This window comes from Mustela erminea, chromosome 1 (genome assembly GCF_009829155.1).
Source record: "Mustela erminea isolate mMusErm1 chromosome 1, mMusErm1.Pri, whole genome shotgun sequence".
NCBI classification, from domain to species: domain Eukaryota; kingdom Metazoa; phylum Chordata; class Mammalia; order Carnivora; family Mustelidae; genus Mustela; species Mustela erminea.
The window spans coordinates 12,383,680-12,396,876 of record NC_045614.1 but is presented as its reverse complement, the minus strand read 5'-3'; the positions used below and the strand labels follow the sequence as shown (position 1 = coordinate 12,396,876).

The following is a 13,197-nucleotide window of genomic DNA, read 5'->3' as shown; positions in this document are numbered from 1 at the left end:
GCAGACCAGAGACCAGAATTTCAGTGCAAGTTGTTTGGGAGGTGAGGGTGATCCCAGGATGTACCAGTTGGGGAATGAGGAAGAGGTAGGGAAGGAAAGGCAGCCGGGAAAGGGTACTTAATCAAGTAAGTTGGCACTGAGGGGACATGGAGCTCAATCCCTCTGGGGACCTCTGGGGGACAATAAGACACACACCTCAGAGTCATACTGATCCAAGGGAGCAGGAGTATTGATCCTCCAACCCTCGTCATCATTTGGTTAAGGGCTGACCTCCAGGAGGTATTAATTCTCCAGCACTTTGGGGCTGCGTATTGTATGGGTAGAGTAGACTCCCTCATCAGAGAAAGACCTCCAGCAAACATGCAGGGAGGTGGGAGTGGATCAGTATTCAGTGAAGTGAGAAAGACTCAGGAACCTGGGAACATACATCGGAACATGGGGCAGTGAATGGATTGAGAACAGCATGAGGGAGGCGGGCATATCTAAGGTGTGTGCATCTTGTCCAGCTCCAAGAAAAAAAGGTCTTTGGCTCATGGAAGGTCCTACTCCTTGGGACAAAGTTTATAGAATTTGTAAGTCATGGGGCAAAATGAAAATGCAGGGCCCCTTGTTCAAAAAGCAGGAACTTCAAGACAACAACAGCAAAGCATGAAATCAAACGCAGTGTGGTACCTGTCTAAGCATGTGGGTCTTCGATGACTGCCCAGACCACATGCCCATGAAAGTGGTCCTACCCACCCTATCCTGTGAATTCTGGCCACCCTTGCCTTTGCACAAACTGTTCCTTCTATCTTGTATGCTCATCCCATGGTCAACTCCTTATGATTTGTGCCACAAGTGTCACCTCTTCAGGGAGGTCCTCCTGGATTTTTCCACTTAGCCTCAGTCTCTGCTCCAGTCTATTTTCCTCCAACTCCTCCTCACCAGCTAGGAATGTCCTACATTGATGTTCAGGATCTCTCTCCCCCGCTGGACTGTGTGCTCCAGGAGGGGCAAGAACCAAATTTGTTCAGTTCCCTGTGGCTTCTCCGACACCTCAGTATATAATGGGCACTCAGGAAACATTTATTGAGTGAACAAAGACTCCCATTATGAACCTTCTGGAGCTAATATTTTCATCTTGTTGTACAAATAAGGAAACCGAGGCTCAGAGAGAGGAAGTGACTCGCCTGAGGTCACACAGTGAGCGAAGGACCAGCTGGCACTGGAACCCACTCCTGGGCCAGGATTCGGCTGAATCTCATGCTGACTCATTCATTTCTTAGAACAGCATTTGCCCACCTCTTTTTACAAGTAAACACTTACTGAGGTACAACAGAGATACAGGAAGATACAGACAAAGTGCACTGGACTGTACAGCTCAATACATTTTCACAACAGAACACACCCTTGTGACAAGTGCTCACCCAATTCAAGAAAGGGGACATGTTAAATTTGCTATGTGACTTTCACCACCATTAGGAAAAACAAAACAAAACAAACAAATATATATATATGCCGAGAACCTTCTCTCATGCTCCCCTACTCTCCTCCAAAGGAAGCTAACATCCTGACTTGTTCCACAGTTTTGCCTCCTTTCTGACTATATTAAAGGGACCACAAGGTATTTACTGTTCACCGTTTGTGATTCATCCGGGTTCAATCAATCATCCAGCAGTTTGCTTGTTTCCTTGCTGCATGGTATCCCACTGCAGATGGGATCATAATTGATCCAATCCACAGTAGACGGACACTAGGGTGGCCCCCAGTTTGGGACTATCACAAAGAGCGCTAGTGGGCTTATCTGTTGGGTGTATACCTAACACTATAACCACTGGACCAGAGGAAAGGTATATGGTCACTGTTAGGAGATCATGCCAGTTTTCCAACTTAGGTGAATTGATCTACACTCTGACCAGCAGCGGAGGAGCGCTCCAGGTACCGTGTATTCTCACCAGCACCTGGTCAGTCTGTACCCATTCTGCAGAGAAGGTATCTGAGGCTCAGAGAGAGGCATTACTGCCTCCGGATCAATGAGAGGCATTACTGCCTCCGGTCCTGCTTTGTCACCTCCTCTGCCTCCCGCATCCTGCCCCCGCTCTGCCCTCCCAGCCTGGCTGTGGGGTGGGGTGGGACAGACAGGGTCACGTGGAGTTGCGTTCAGCGGGAGGAAGCGAGGCAGGGCGCAGGCGGCTGCTGATTTTGGGGCTGGCCAGAAAATCAAGGTAAGGGAGAGAGGGCGTGTGACCACTGAAGGGGTTCCCTGGGGATGAAGCTGAGAGTGGGGAGGGGGCCAAGATGAAGACAGCATGTGGGAACACAATGGGCAGAACTGTCACCCCCTTGTCCTCCAGGAGAACCCCCGCCATGGACCCACCATCACCTTGCAAGACCTCCCAAACCCAACAGGCAGCAGCTTCATCCCCGCTAACCTCCTACCGCTGGCACACAGGAGGCGATGGGGAGAAAGTAGCCGGAGGCTCCCGCTGGGGCCGACTTGCAGGCTGGGGCAGGGCATTAAGCCACCAGGAGCCCAGAGTGAGCAGCCAGCCTGCCTCTCGCTCTCTCTTCCGTCGTGTCCTCTCTGCGCCCCCCAAGGAGTCACGCACAAGCCGCCTGAGGCTATCCAAGACCCTCTGGGCAAGGCATAAGAGCCTGCCGCTGGAGCCAGGACCAGAGCCAGAGGCCCAAGGTACATGGTTCCCCCTTCCCCGGGCTGGGAGGCCGGATGCTTAGGTTTTGTCTGCCTCCTGAGCATCAGCCCTACAGACACAGGAAGTTGTGGGGAGTGCAAAAGCCCGACAGGAAGTGGCTGGGGCCCAGCTGCCCTCTTCCCTCTTCCCCCTCACACAGGGACTGGGGGGTGAGGGGAGTGGCCAGGGACCTGTGGACTGGGGGTCCATCCTGGGGAAGGGAGAGGGAAGAGATGGAAGGTATTACTATCCAGATGCCAAATGGCTCTTGGCCCCAGTGGGTCTCTGCTCAATGGATCTCTGTTCATATGAGAATGAGCCCAGGCTCATTCTCTCCTGCCTGGATAGCCACCTCTGCTCTCTGGCCTTCATATCTTCAGTTTCTTCACTTCTTTGAACCTCAGCTTCTCCATCAGTTAAATGGGGGTCATAATCCCTACCTTAAAGCATACATTATTTCATTTGCTCATATTCATTCATTCATTCATTCACTCATTCATTCATTCATTCATTCATTCAAACAGAGGTCTGTTGAGCATTTACGACCTGCCAGGCCTTGATTTAGTCACTAAGGATACAGCAGCAAACAAAACAGATGAAACTTCCTGCCCCATGTAGCTCACGGTGTAGTGGGTATGACAGACAGTAAACAACTAAACCAGAAATCACAGATGGGGCTGTTCCACAAGGGATCTAGAAGAGAAAGGGATGCCTTGAAGACTGGAGTTCAGGAATGCAGCACTAGCCCAGGGCCCAGCAAGTTTTAAGTGACCTATTGACAAGTGGAGTATTTATTCCCCTGATGGGAAAACAGTAGGACAGACAGATGATCTGGGAGCGTTGGTTCAGCTCATCTATTCCAAGAAGCTCATTTCTCACTGTTCATATTCCTGTTCTGCAGAGGCATCCCTTCAGCCCCCTTCAGGGTATCCAGTATTGCCCACTCCATAGGATCCAGAGAGAGTTCTCCAAAAAGCAGGACTGCTCCTCCCCTGTTCAGACACCTCCTGTGGTTGCCCATTTCCTCCAGTTCTCTAACTGGCACCCAAGGTTCTGTACCAGTCTCATCCTGGATCTTCCCCCTCTAGCCTCTGAGCCCTATGGGCCCTTCTTGCTTTTTCTGGGCCTTGCCATCTCCGAGCCTTTGCCCAAGCTGTTCCTGTCCTAGTCCCCTCCATCTCTGTCAAAATCCAACCTGCTGGTCAAGACCCAGCACAAACCTACCATCTCTGGAGGTTCTCCTTGCCCCATTGCACCACCACTTCTCCCTGCACTGATCTTTTTTCTATTCCTTTCTCAAACTTGGAATGCTTTCTACCTTAGATTAGTTCTTTGTGTAAGGAACCAAGGATGCTGTCTTGTTTAACCTCTTGGACCTACCTACCTACTATCTTGGTTAAGAGAAGAATGCTTGTGTCTGAAGCCCAGCTCAACCACTCACAAACTGTAGGACCCTGGGCAAGTCACTCAACCGCTCTGTTTTTTCAGTTTTCTCCTTAGCAAAATGGGGGTGATAGCCATTGAGTGGCTTTCGGAGGATTAAATGAGAGAATGCATATGGAGCAGTAAACACAATACATGGCCCATGTGTCCACTACCCATGGCCTGTGGGAACAAGGACAAAAGAGGGGTGGAAACTTGTCCAACAGCAGCCTGACTTGGCTGCCAGTGGACTGGGGTGCGGGGGGAGGTGGGGAGGAGACACCTGGGAGGGAAACCCGATGAGCCTCTGTGAATGAAGAGGGTCCTCTGAGGGAGAGGAAAGGACTCCCAGGTCCCCAATACCTACTCCTCTCCCCAGAGCCTGAGCCAGAGCCAGAGACCCCTGCCCCACAGATCCCTGAGGCCCCCACACCTGATGTACCCATCTGGAACATTGGGGCCTTCGCCCTGCTCGATGGGAAGCTGGTGCTGCTTGGGGGTGAGGAGGAGGTGAGAAGGGGCACAGGGATGAGAGGAGGGAAGAAGAGGGTGGGAAGGAGACAGAAGAGTGGGTGGGGAGGATAATGAAAAGTGGCTGCCTCTCCTTCTGTCTGCCTGTCTGCCTCCCCTGTATGACTACCCACTCTTATGAACAACAGGGTCCACGCCGGCCCCGGGCAGGGAGCGCTAGCTCTGAAGGCAGCATCAGGGTAGCCGTGGGAAACCTCAGGGATCCAGGTAAGTTTCAGAGATGTGGAGGGTGAGGGCATTTGTGAGCATGTCAAAGTGGGGCAGAATTCAAGATGATCCCATGCCCCACCCTTCCACCCCTGACCACCTACAGATCGGACCTCTGGAAAGACTGAGCCAGACACGGCTGGCCCCAACCAGGTCCACAACGTTCGGGTAAGGCATCCAGTGGGAGGTGGAGGGGAGAGCAAAGACACCCAGACCCCCGGAGATGAAAGGGGACTCTTACTGAAGGATCTTGGGCAGGCCATTCTTTGGCTTCGGTATCCCTATCAGTCAAATGGAACTAATGAGAATCCTATCCCCCCACCCAGTCCCAGGGCTGTTTATTAGAAGTCAACAGAGAATGCAGAAAAGCACAGGATTGGCGCTTTAGAAAAAGGAGCTGTTGGTTGTCTTTATTATAACTGCTAACACAGCCTGAGCTTGTGGTCCCCCCCAAACCAGCAGACCATCCAGGACATTGTGGGGGGAGAGAAGTTGAGGATGGAGAACAGAGTTCTGTCCAGCTGATACCCCCCTTCCCACAGGGATTGCTCAAGCGGCTGAAAGAGAAGAAAAAGGCCAGGTCAGAGCTCGGAGCCAGTGCCTCCCGAGATGGGTAAGAGGCGGAAGGGGCTCTTCTGGGATCACCATTCCCCCCTCACCTGCCTATCCTTCACCACCTTCACCAAATACCTCCAACGGCCCCCTCAGTGTCCTGCCCCATGTTGAGCAATGCCGAAACCACCATTCGGCTGAAAGGTAGGGGCAGGGTCTACACGCTGATTCTAAATCAGGAACTAAGTCACACCCTGGTCTAGGAGTGTCAGGAAAGGGACCCCTGAGCTGAGATCTGAAGGATGGATGGAAGTTCACCTGGCCAAGAGGGACAGGAAACAGCGAGTACAAAGGCCAAGAGGCCAGACAAAGTGACAAAAAGAAGGCCAGGATGACTGGAGCTCAGAAAAAGGGATTAAATGCAGGGAAATGTGGTGAAAAGGTGACAAGGATTGTACTATACAAGGTAACACTGGCCACGACGAGGAGTTGAATTTTTATCCTAAAAGCGATGGGCTCAAGCCCAATTTAGGTTCAGGTTCATCCTGGCCTCCCTCCCTTCGGGCTATAGGGGATGGGTCGGTGGTGAGGAGGGAAGAATGACCACTTGTTTAAACGTCCTAGGGGCGCCTGCGTGGCTCAGTGGGTTAAAGCCTCTGCCTTCAGCTCAGGTCATGATCCCAGGTCCGGGAATCGAGCCCCAGATCGGGCTCTCTGCTTGGCGGGGAGCCTGCTTCTCCCTCTCTCTCTCTCTCTCTCTGCCTGCCTCTCTGCCTGCTTGTGATCTCTGTCAAATAAATAAATAAAATCTTTAAAAACGAAAACAAAAACAAAAGTCCCCTCCCCAGACCCCCCAGTGCTCTGGGATCTCGGGAGTCGCTGGCCACACTCTCCGAGCTGGACCTGGGTGCTGAGCGGGATGTAAGGGTTTGGCCACTGCACCCCAGCCTCCTGGAGGAGCCCCACTGCTTCCAGGTAAATGCAGACAACTCTCCACCTCACCCCGACCCTTTGGTTCTATGCTTGGCCTCAACCTCACCCTTGAACCCCGTCTCCAACAGGTAACGTGGACCGGCGGGAGCCGCTGCTTCTCTTGCCGCTCCGCGGCTGAGAGAGACCGCTGGATGGAGGACCTTCGCCGCCACTTCCAGCCCAGCCAGGTCAGTACAGCAGATAAGTTGGATGGACATGGAGGCCCCGCGCACAGCCCGCTCCCCTCCTTTCCCCAAACCAAACCCCCGCCCGCGCCCTAACCCTGCCTCTTTGACACACCTGCCGGCTAACACCTTCACAACCACTCCGAGACCTTCCTCAGTTTCCGTCTGTTACCAGTTCCTAGTAAAACACCCCGGTCCCTTCTATTCAATCCGGGACCTAGTTGCACCCAAAACCCCGCCTACCAGGCAAACAGCAAGTCCCCACCCCGCGGCTGCTCCTGCTACCCCGGAGCCCGGATCTCTCCACAAGAGCACAGAAAAGCTAGAGGGCTTTCGCCAAACCGCCTTGAGACCGCCGTGGCCCCTGTCTTTCCCCAAGGGCCCAGCGATCTCCCTGGGGGCACGGTGCCCCACGTCGAGCACCGACGCCTCCCCCAACCCACTCTGGTCCGCAGGACAACTTGGAACGGGAAGAGACGTGGTTGAGCGTGTGGGTGCACGAGGCAAAGGGACTGCCCCGAGCGGCGGCGGGGACAGCAGGCGTGCGCGCCGAGCTGTGGCTGGACGGCGCTCTACTAGCGCGCACAGCGCCGCGGGCTGGCCCGGGCCAGCTCTTCTGGGCCGAGCGCTTCCACTTCGAAGCGCTGCCGCCGGCGCGTCGCCTGTCGTTGCGGCTGCGCGGAGCTGGCCCGGGGGGAGCGGCGCTGGGCCGCGTGGCATTGGCACTAGAAGAGCTGGGAGTCCCCCGCGCGCCCGCCGCGGGTCTGGAGCGCTGGTTCCCGCTGCTCGGGGCGCCAGTAGGCGCCGCGCTGCGGGCGCGGATCCGGGCGCGGCGCTTGCGCGTGCTGCCGTCCGAACGGTACAAGGAGCTGGCGGAGTTCCTCACTTTCCACTACGCGCGCCTCTGCGGGGCGCTGGAGCCCGCGCTGTCTGCCCAGGCCAAGGAGGAGCTGGCGGCTGCCATGGTGCGAGTGCTGCAGGCCACCGGCCGGGCGCAGGTGCGGCGCTGCGACGGGGCGGACCCGAGTGACCAGAGGCTAACTGATCGCACGCTCTGGGCAGCAGAGTGTAGGGGGGACCGGTGACTAAGGACCCCGGCGGCAAGAAGGGGGCGGGGCACCGGGAGGGGGCGGGGCCTGAATGTCAGCTGTGAGGGGCGGGGCCTGAACTGAGTCTCTGAGCGGAAAGATTTAAATTTCTGCTGTGAGGGCTGTAAGTTCCGGCTTTGAGAGCCCTAGCAGAGAGGACCCGGCCAGAGCAGCAGCTAGGAGGGGACGGGGCCTATGCCCCAGGTGTGAGTGATTGGCCAAGGGCTCGTAACCCCCCTGGCTCAGTCCGCTCCCCACGCAACCTAAAACCCACTGTCCCCAGGCACTGGTGACAGACCTGGGCACCGCAGAGCTGGCACGCAGTGGAGGCCGTGAGGCGCTGCTATTCCGGGAAAACACATTGGCCACGAAGGCCATTGATGAGTACATGAAGCTGGTGGCGCAGGATTACCTCCAAGCCACTCTGGGTGAGCCAGAGGGTGGATGTCAGAGGCCATCTGGGTGGGCTAGGAAACTCCAAGGGGGAGATCTGGGAGTTCCTAGGTAACCTGAATGCTGGTGGTGGGTAGTACCTTTGGGGATGCTGGAATCCTAGAGGCAACTGGGGGCTCCCCCAGAGATGCTAGGTGTCTCCGGAGGAAGCTGGAGACAGTTGGAGGCTGAGTGTCATCGGTTCTGGTGGTCATGGCCCCGTCCTCTTGTCTGGCTGTGCTGAACTACAGGGCAGGTAGTGCAGCGTCTCTGTGCCTCCAGTGAGGACTGTGAGGTGGACCCCAGCAAGTGCCCGGCTCCAGAGCTGCCACAGCACCAGACCAGACTGCGGAACAGTTGTGAGGAAGTCTTCCAAAACATCATCCACTCCTACAAGTAAGAATCAGGGCCCCAGCACCTAGCCCTACTTCTTAGCCACTGTGCTAATAACCCTGATCCCCAAATAGGGTTGCCAAATAAAAACAGAATGTCCAGTTATATGGGATGCATGCAACATTTGGGACATACTTATACTAAAAAATTATTCATTTTATCTGAAATTCAAGTTTAACTGTTTGTCCTGAAGTTTTGTTTGCTAAGTCTGGTGACCCAGTCTCCATGTCATGTCAGCTTGGGGTTATTGACCCCAAGTAATCTGGGACCCAATTCCTTGTCCTCTAACTACAGGGGACTCCATATCCTAATACCATGCTATCTGACCCCAGTTAACATAGGACCTCAACATGACCTTTGATTCCAGGTGATGCTAAACCTCCAATCTCATGACCCTTGATCTTAAATGACTGTATACTCCAAAGTCCATGCAACTGATCACAAGAACCCTGGGATTCTAATTTCTTAAACTCTGATCCTAGGTTAACCCATATGTCTAGTCCCACATCACTTGGGACATCAATACCATAATTTCTGAACCTAGGTGACTCTGTAGCCTCAAGCCCATCTTACTGGACATTCTGTTACACTTTATGTAATCTGGCACCCAAATCTCGTGTTCCTTTATAGCTACCTCCCAAGCTCATGGACTGTATCCCCATGTGAACCTGAATCCCTACCTCCCAGACTACTAACTCCAAAAGTTACCACAATAACTACACCATAAACCCTGACCCCAAGCATTATTATCCCCAATGTCTCCAATCCTGGAACCCACAGTGCAGGTGATCCCTGACTTCTGACTTAGGATCTTGACATGAATATGATCTTTATGTCCATTCCCTCTCCCTTTGACCATTGCCTCTTTTCCCCCAGCTGGTTTCCAGCGGAGCTGGGCACCGTGTTCTCAGGCTGGCGAGAAGCATGCAAGGCACGTGGCTCTGAGGCACTGGGCCCCCGACTGGTGTGCGCCTCTCTCTTCTTGCGCCTCCTGTGTCCTGCCATCCTGGCACCCAGCCTCTTTGGTCTGGCACCAGAGCACCCTGCACCTGGCCCAGCCCGCACCCTCACACTGATCGCCAAGGTTATCCAGAACCTTGCCAACAGTGCCCCGTAGGTCCCTGGAGGCTGGGGGTGGTGCTGGTACATGCCAGGCAGTGGGGTGGCAGATGCCTGGTCTGACCCATCCAGTCCGACCTTTTCCCAGGTTTGGTGAGAAGGAGGCATACATGGGCTTCATGAATAGCTTTCTGGAGGATCACGGGCCAGCCATGCAACACTTCCTGGACCAAGTGGCCATGGTGGATGTGGATGCAGCACCCAGTGGCTACCAGGGCAGCAGTGACTTAGCTCTCCAGCTGGCAGTCCTGCATGCCCAGCTCTGTACCATCTTTGCTGAACTTGACCAGGTACGGCCAGATCCCAGAGCCCAGGATGGGGCCAGGGAGGCAAGAGGGCAGGGAGCCTATGGTCATAGAGAGCTTGCTTACCATCCTTCCTATGTGCCTCATCAGGCAACCCGTGACAGCCTGGAACCACTGCCCACCATCCTGCGAGCCATTGAGGAGGGCCGGCCTGTCCCTGTGACTGTGCCAATGCGGCTCCCACCACCCCCAGCCCAAGTTCACTCCAGGTAATCAGCCTGCCTCAGGTCTGACCAAGTTTTGATAGGTGAAAGCAGGGGCAGGACCAAAGGCAAGCACAGAGTCAGACTGGGGCCAGAGGTGAAGACAAGATCACATCAGGGGTCAGGAACAGCAGTCACCTTGGGATTCACTGTCAGAAACTGTTGCATAAAGGTAAGAGGCTGGAGAAGGGGCCCCCCAAGGGATCAGAGAGAGGTTCACAGTATGGTCAGAAGGCAGGTACTGGATCAGATTGGAGTCCAAGGTGAGGATGGGTCATTGCAGAGGCTAGGGAGAGGTCACTTTTGGGGTCACACAGAGAAAGTGACATTGTGGTCAGTGATGAGGGTCAGGTTTCAGTGAGAGCTTGTGGATGGGGTCAAATCAGGGGTTAGATCAGGGTCAGATGTTAAGATGCACCATCAAGGGTCAGGGACAGGTTCATATGTAAGCAGAGGTCAGGCCAAGGACCAAATGGGGTCAAGAGTTATAGGTAAAGTCATATGATGAGAGATCAGGGACCATGGTCTGTGAGGAGGCAGAGACAGGATCAGCTTAAGGTCAGAAGTCAGGGACAAAAAAGGGGTCAGACAGAGAAGAAAGAGGGTATCCCTGTGAGCAGAGGTCAAACCCAGGGTCAGATTGGAATCAGAGCTTACAGAGATGGTCATGTCAAGGGTCACAGAGAGGACTGAATTGTCAGAAGTCCAGGAAAGGGTCAGAGAACAAAATGTGTTTCCATCAGTGACAAGGTCACATAGAAGTCAAAGATCAGAGGTGGAGTAATTTCTGGTCAGAGGTAGGTCTGGGGGTCACCTCCCGGGCCAGCCAAGGATCTGAGCTCTCCCATTCCACCTCCAGCTTCTCTGCAGGAGAGAAGCCAGGCTTCCTGGCTCCCCGGGATCTCCCCAAGCACACCCCTCTCATCTCCAAGAGCCAATCGTTCAGCGTTCACGGCGTCCATGGCGCAGGGAGTTGGGCGCGACCGCAGCCAGACGAAGAGCGACTGCCCCGGCCGCCCCGGCCGGTGCAGCGCACACAGAGCGTCCCGGCTGGCCGCCCTGCTCGTCGCCGCCCCTCTGCAGGGCCCCGGCCACGACCCAAAAGCTCGCTCCGCACCGGGCCCGCCCCCCGAAGTCGGCCCTGGACCGGGGCCTCAGCATCTTTGCCTCGGAAGCCGTCGGTGCCGTGGCAGCGCCAGCTGGACCAGCCGCGGGATAGAGACCAGGCTCTAGGCACGCACCGACCCGTGGGCAAGGTGAGGTCCGGCTCAGGTCTGCCCACCGAGGGAAATGGCAGGACTGGAAAGACAGAAAGCCAGGCAGGTCTGGGTTCAAATGCCGAGCTCGCTGCGCTGTGTGACCCCGGGCCTAGCACAACCCTCTCCGAGCCTCAATTTGTTCCTCTGTAAAACGGGAGCGAGGTTTCCTAACGGGGCAGGGCAGTGAGGAAGCAGAGCGCAGAGGACAAGGAGGTCAGAGTTTTTCGGGGAGAAGATGGGGCGGGACGACGGGTCAGGTTACAGCTGCTCCCTCCCTGCAGTTAGCAGAGCTGCAACGTGAGGTGGCCGCCCTGCGCGAGGAACAGAAGGCTCTGTCCGGCCTGGTGGAGTCGCTGGGCACCCACCTCCGGGTTTTGACGGAGAAGCAGGAGCAGCTTCAGGGCCAGCTGCAAGACCTGGACTCCAGGCTCCGTGAAGGGTGAGCCCCGCCCTCCTGCATTAGCTCTGCCCCGGGGTGATCCTGTTGTAATCAGATCTGTCCTGGTCCCACTTTCATTCAGGCCCCGCCTCTCAATCGCTCGCAAATCACTCCTGATAGACCACGCCCCCTTCCTGCCCCGCCCCCAATACACCTGTTTCTCCCCGCCCCTTGGTCAGCCCACCCCGGGTCGCTGGCGAGTCCTGACTTCCAGGCCTTACTCCTCAATCAGGCCCTCCCAAACAGGCTGGTCCCTGGCCTCTCAGACTGGACACACCTTCATCCCTGTCACCACCTCACCCGGGACGGTCCAAGCCCTGCCCTCAAGATTTGGTTGTCTCCTCTCATCCCAGCCATTCTAGGCTCGGATTCAGCCCGGGCTTCGTTTATCTAGGCCCCGCCCCGCTGCATGGACAAAGCCCGCCTCCGCCTTAGCCCCGCCTCCAAGTTCCTGGCTGTCCAACCTAGAGCTGGAGGAGAGTTTCTCAGCCTCTGACCCTCCTCTCTTGCCCCTGATCCCCACAGGACCCCGCAGTCGGATCCAGGGCATGGTGCTCCAAGCAGTGAGGATCACAGGCTTGAAAATCTGGTGAGTCCCCTGCCCTAGCCCCGGGGAAGATCTGGGGGGTGAGGGAAGCAGAGTTGGGGTGCAACCCTCCTCTGGCTCCGAGCCCATTGCCACCGCCTCTCCAGGAGCGCCGCCTGGCTGAGATGGAGCGTACTCAGGCCCAGCTGAGGAATGTGGTCGACGGCCTGCAGCTTCCCAGAACGTCGGGATCCCGGAGCCAGCCACTACCCCTCAAACCACCCTGCATCAACGGAGATACCACTTGAGCTACCCACCCTGTTCAACGTGGTCTGGGAGCGGATAGCCGTCGTAAAGGCTTGTCCAACGCCTGGCACCGTGAGGTTACCCAGTAAAATTTTGATTTTAGTAAAATGAATGTTGGTTTGTTGTTGTTTTTGCCCCTAAGTGTGGCCAATCAGAAAGCATCCCCCTCCCACCGTTCAAGTCTCCCAATTTCTCCCCTAATTGGAAGTCTCATGGAAGGGACAGTACAAGGAGATTCTCACCAGCTGTGTGACCTTAGACGGTTATTCTCTTAGATCCTCAATTTCCTCATCTGAAAAATGGATCTAAAGTTTCTTCACAGTAAAAGGCCCATTGTCTAAGATGTTCAATAAAGGAATTCATCATTGTTAGGGACAGCAGCTGTTTCTGATCATCTTCCTAGAGCATCTTCCTAGGCCCCCAAACCCCACACAAGGTCCCTCACGACAGGGACAGCATGGGTCTGGGAGGCAGATGAAGGAAGGGGCGAGTAGGTGTGGAGACGATTGAGCTCTGTGACAGTAGGTTGAGTAAATGAGTGGGCATTTGAATCGAAGGTGGGCGAGGGGTAGGGTGAATGGGGCAA

The 13,197-nt window shown here is 55.4% G+C and overlaps 2 protein-coding genes across 2 annotated transcripts in view; one reads left to right on the top strand and one right to left on the bottom strand.

The window, feature by feature from the left end:
• LOC116573869 (cytochrome P450 4F22) overlaps nucleotides 1-2,495 on the bottom strand; it is a 60,823-nt gene extending 58,328 nt beyond the window's left edge. Inside the window, exon 1 of the mRNA XM_032314206.1 lies at nucleotides 2,412-2,495. The gene's annotated coding sequence lies outside the window, so the exon portion shown is untranslated. The remainder of the gene's footprint in view (nucleotides 1-2,411) is intronic.
• Nucleotides 2,108-12,723, top strand: RASAL3 (RAS protein activator like 3). The gene is made up of 18 exons (XM_032314152.1): nucleotides 2,108-2,204; nucleotides 2,334-2,671; nucleotides 4,474-4,604; nucleotides 4,754-4,832; nucleotides 4,939-5,000; nucleotides 5,375-5,445; nucleotides 6,233-6,359; nucleotides 6,446-6,544; nucleotides 6,997-7,539; nucleotides 7,913-8,057; nucleotides 8,313-8,457; nucleotides 9,331-9,567; nucleotides 9,662-9,863; nucleotides 9,969-10,087; nucleotides 10,941-11,337; nucleotides 11,622-11,779; nucleotides 12,305-12,368; nucleotides 12,473-12,723. Exons 2-18 carry the CDS (start codon nucleotides 2,347-2,349, stop codon nucleotides 12,611-12,613), a joined length of 3,045 nt encoding a protein of 1,014 aa, XP_032170043.1. The 5' UTR covers nucleotides 2,108-2,204; nucleotides 2,334-2,346; the 3' UTR covers nucleotides 12,614-12,723.
• Nucleotides 12,724-13,197: the final 474 nt, after the last annotated feature.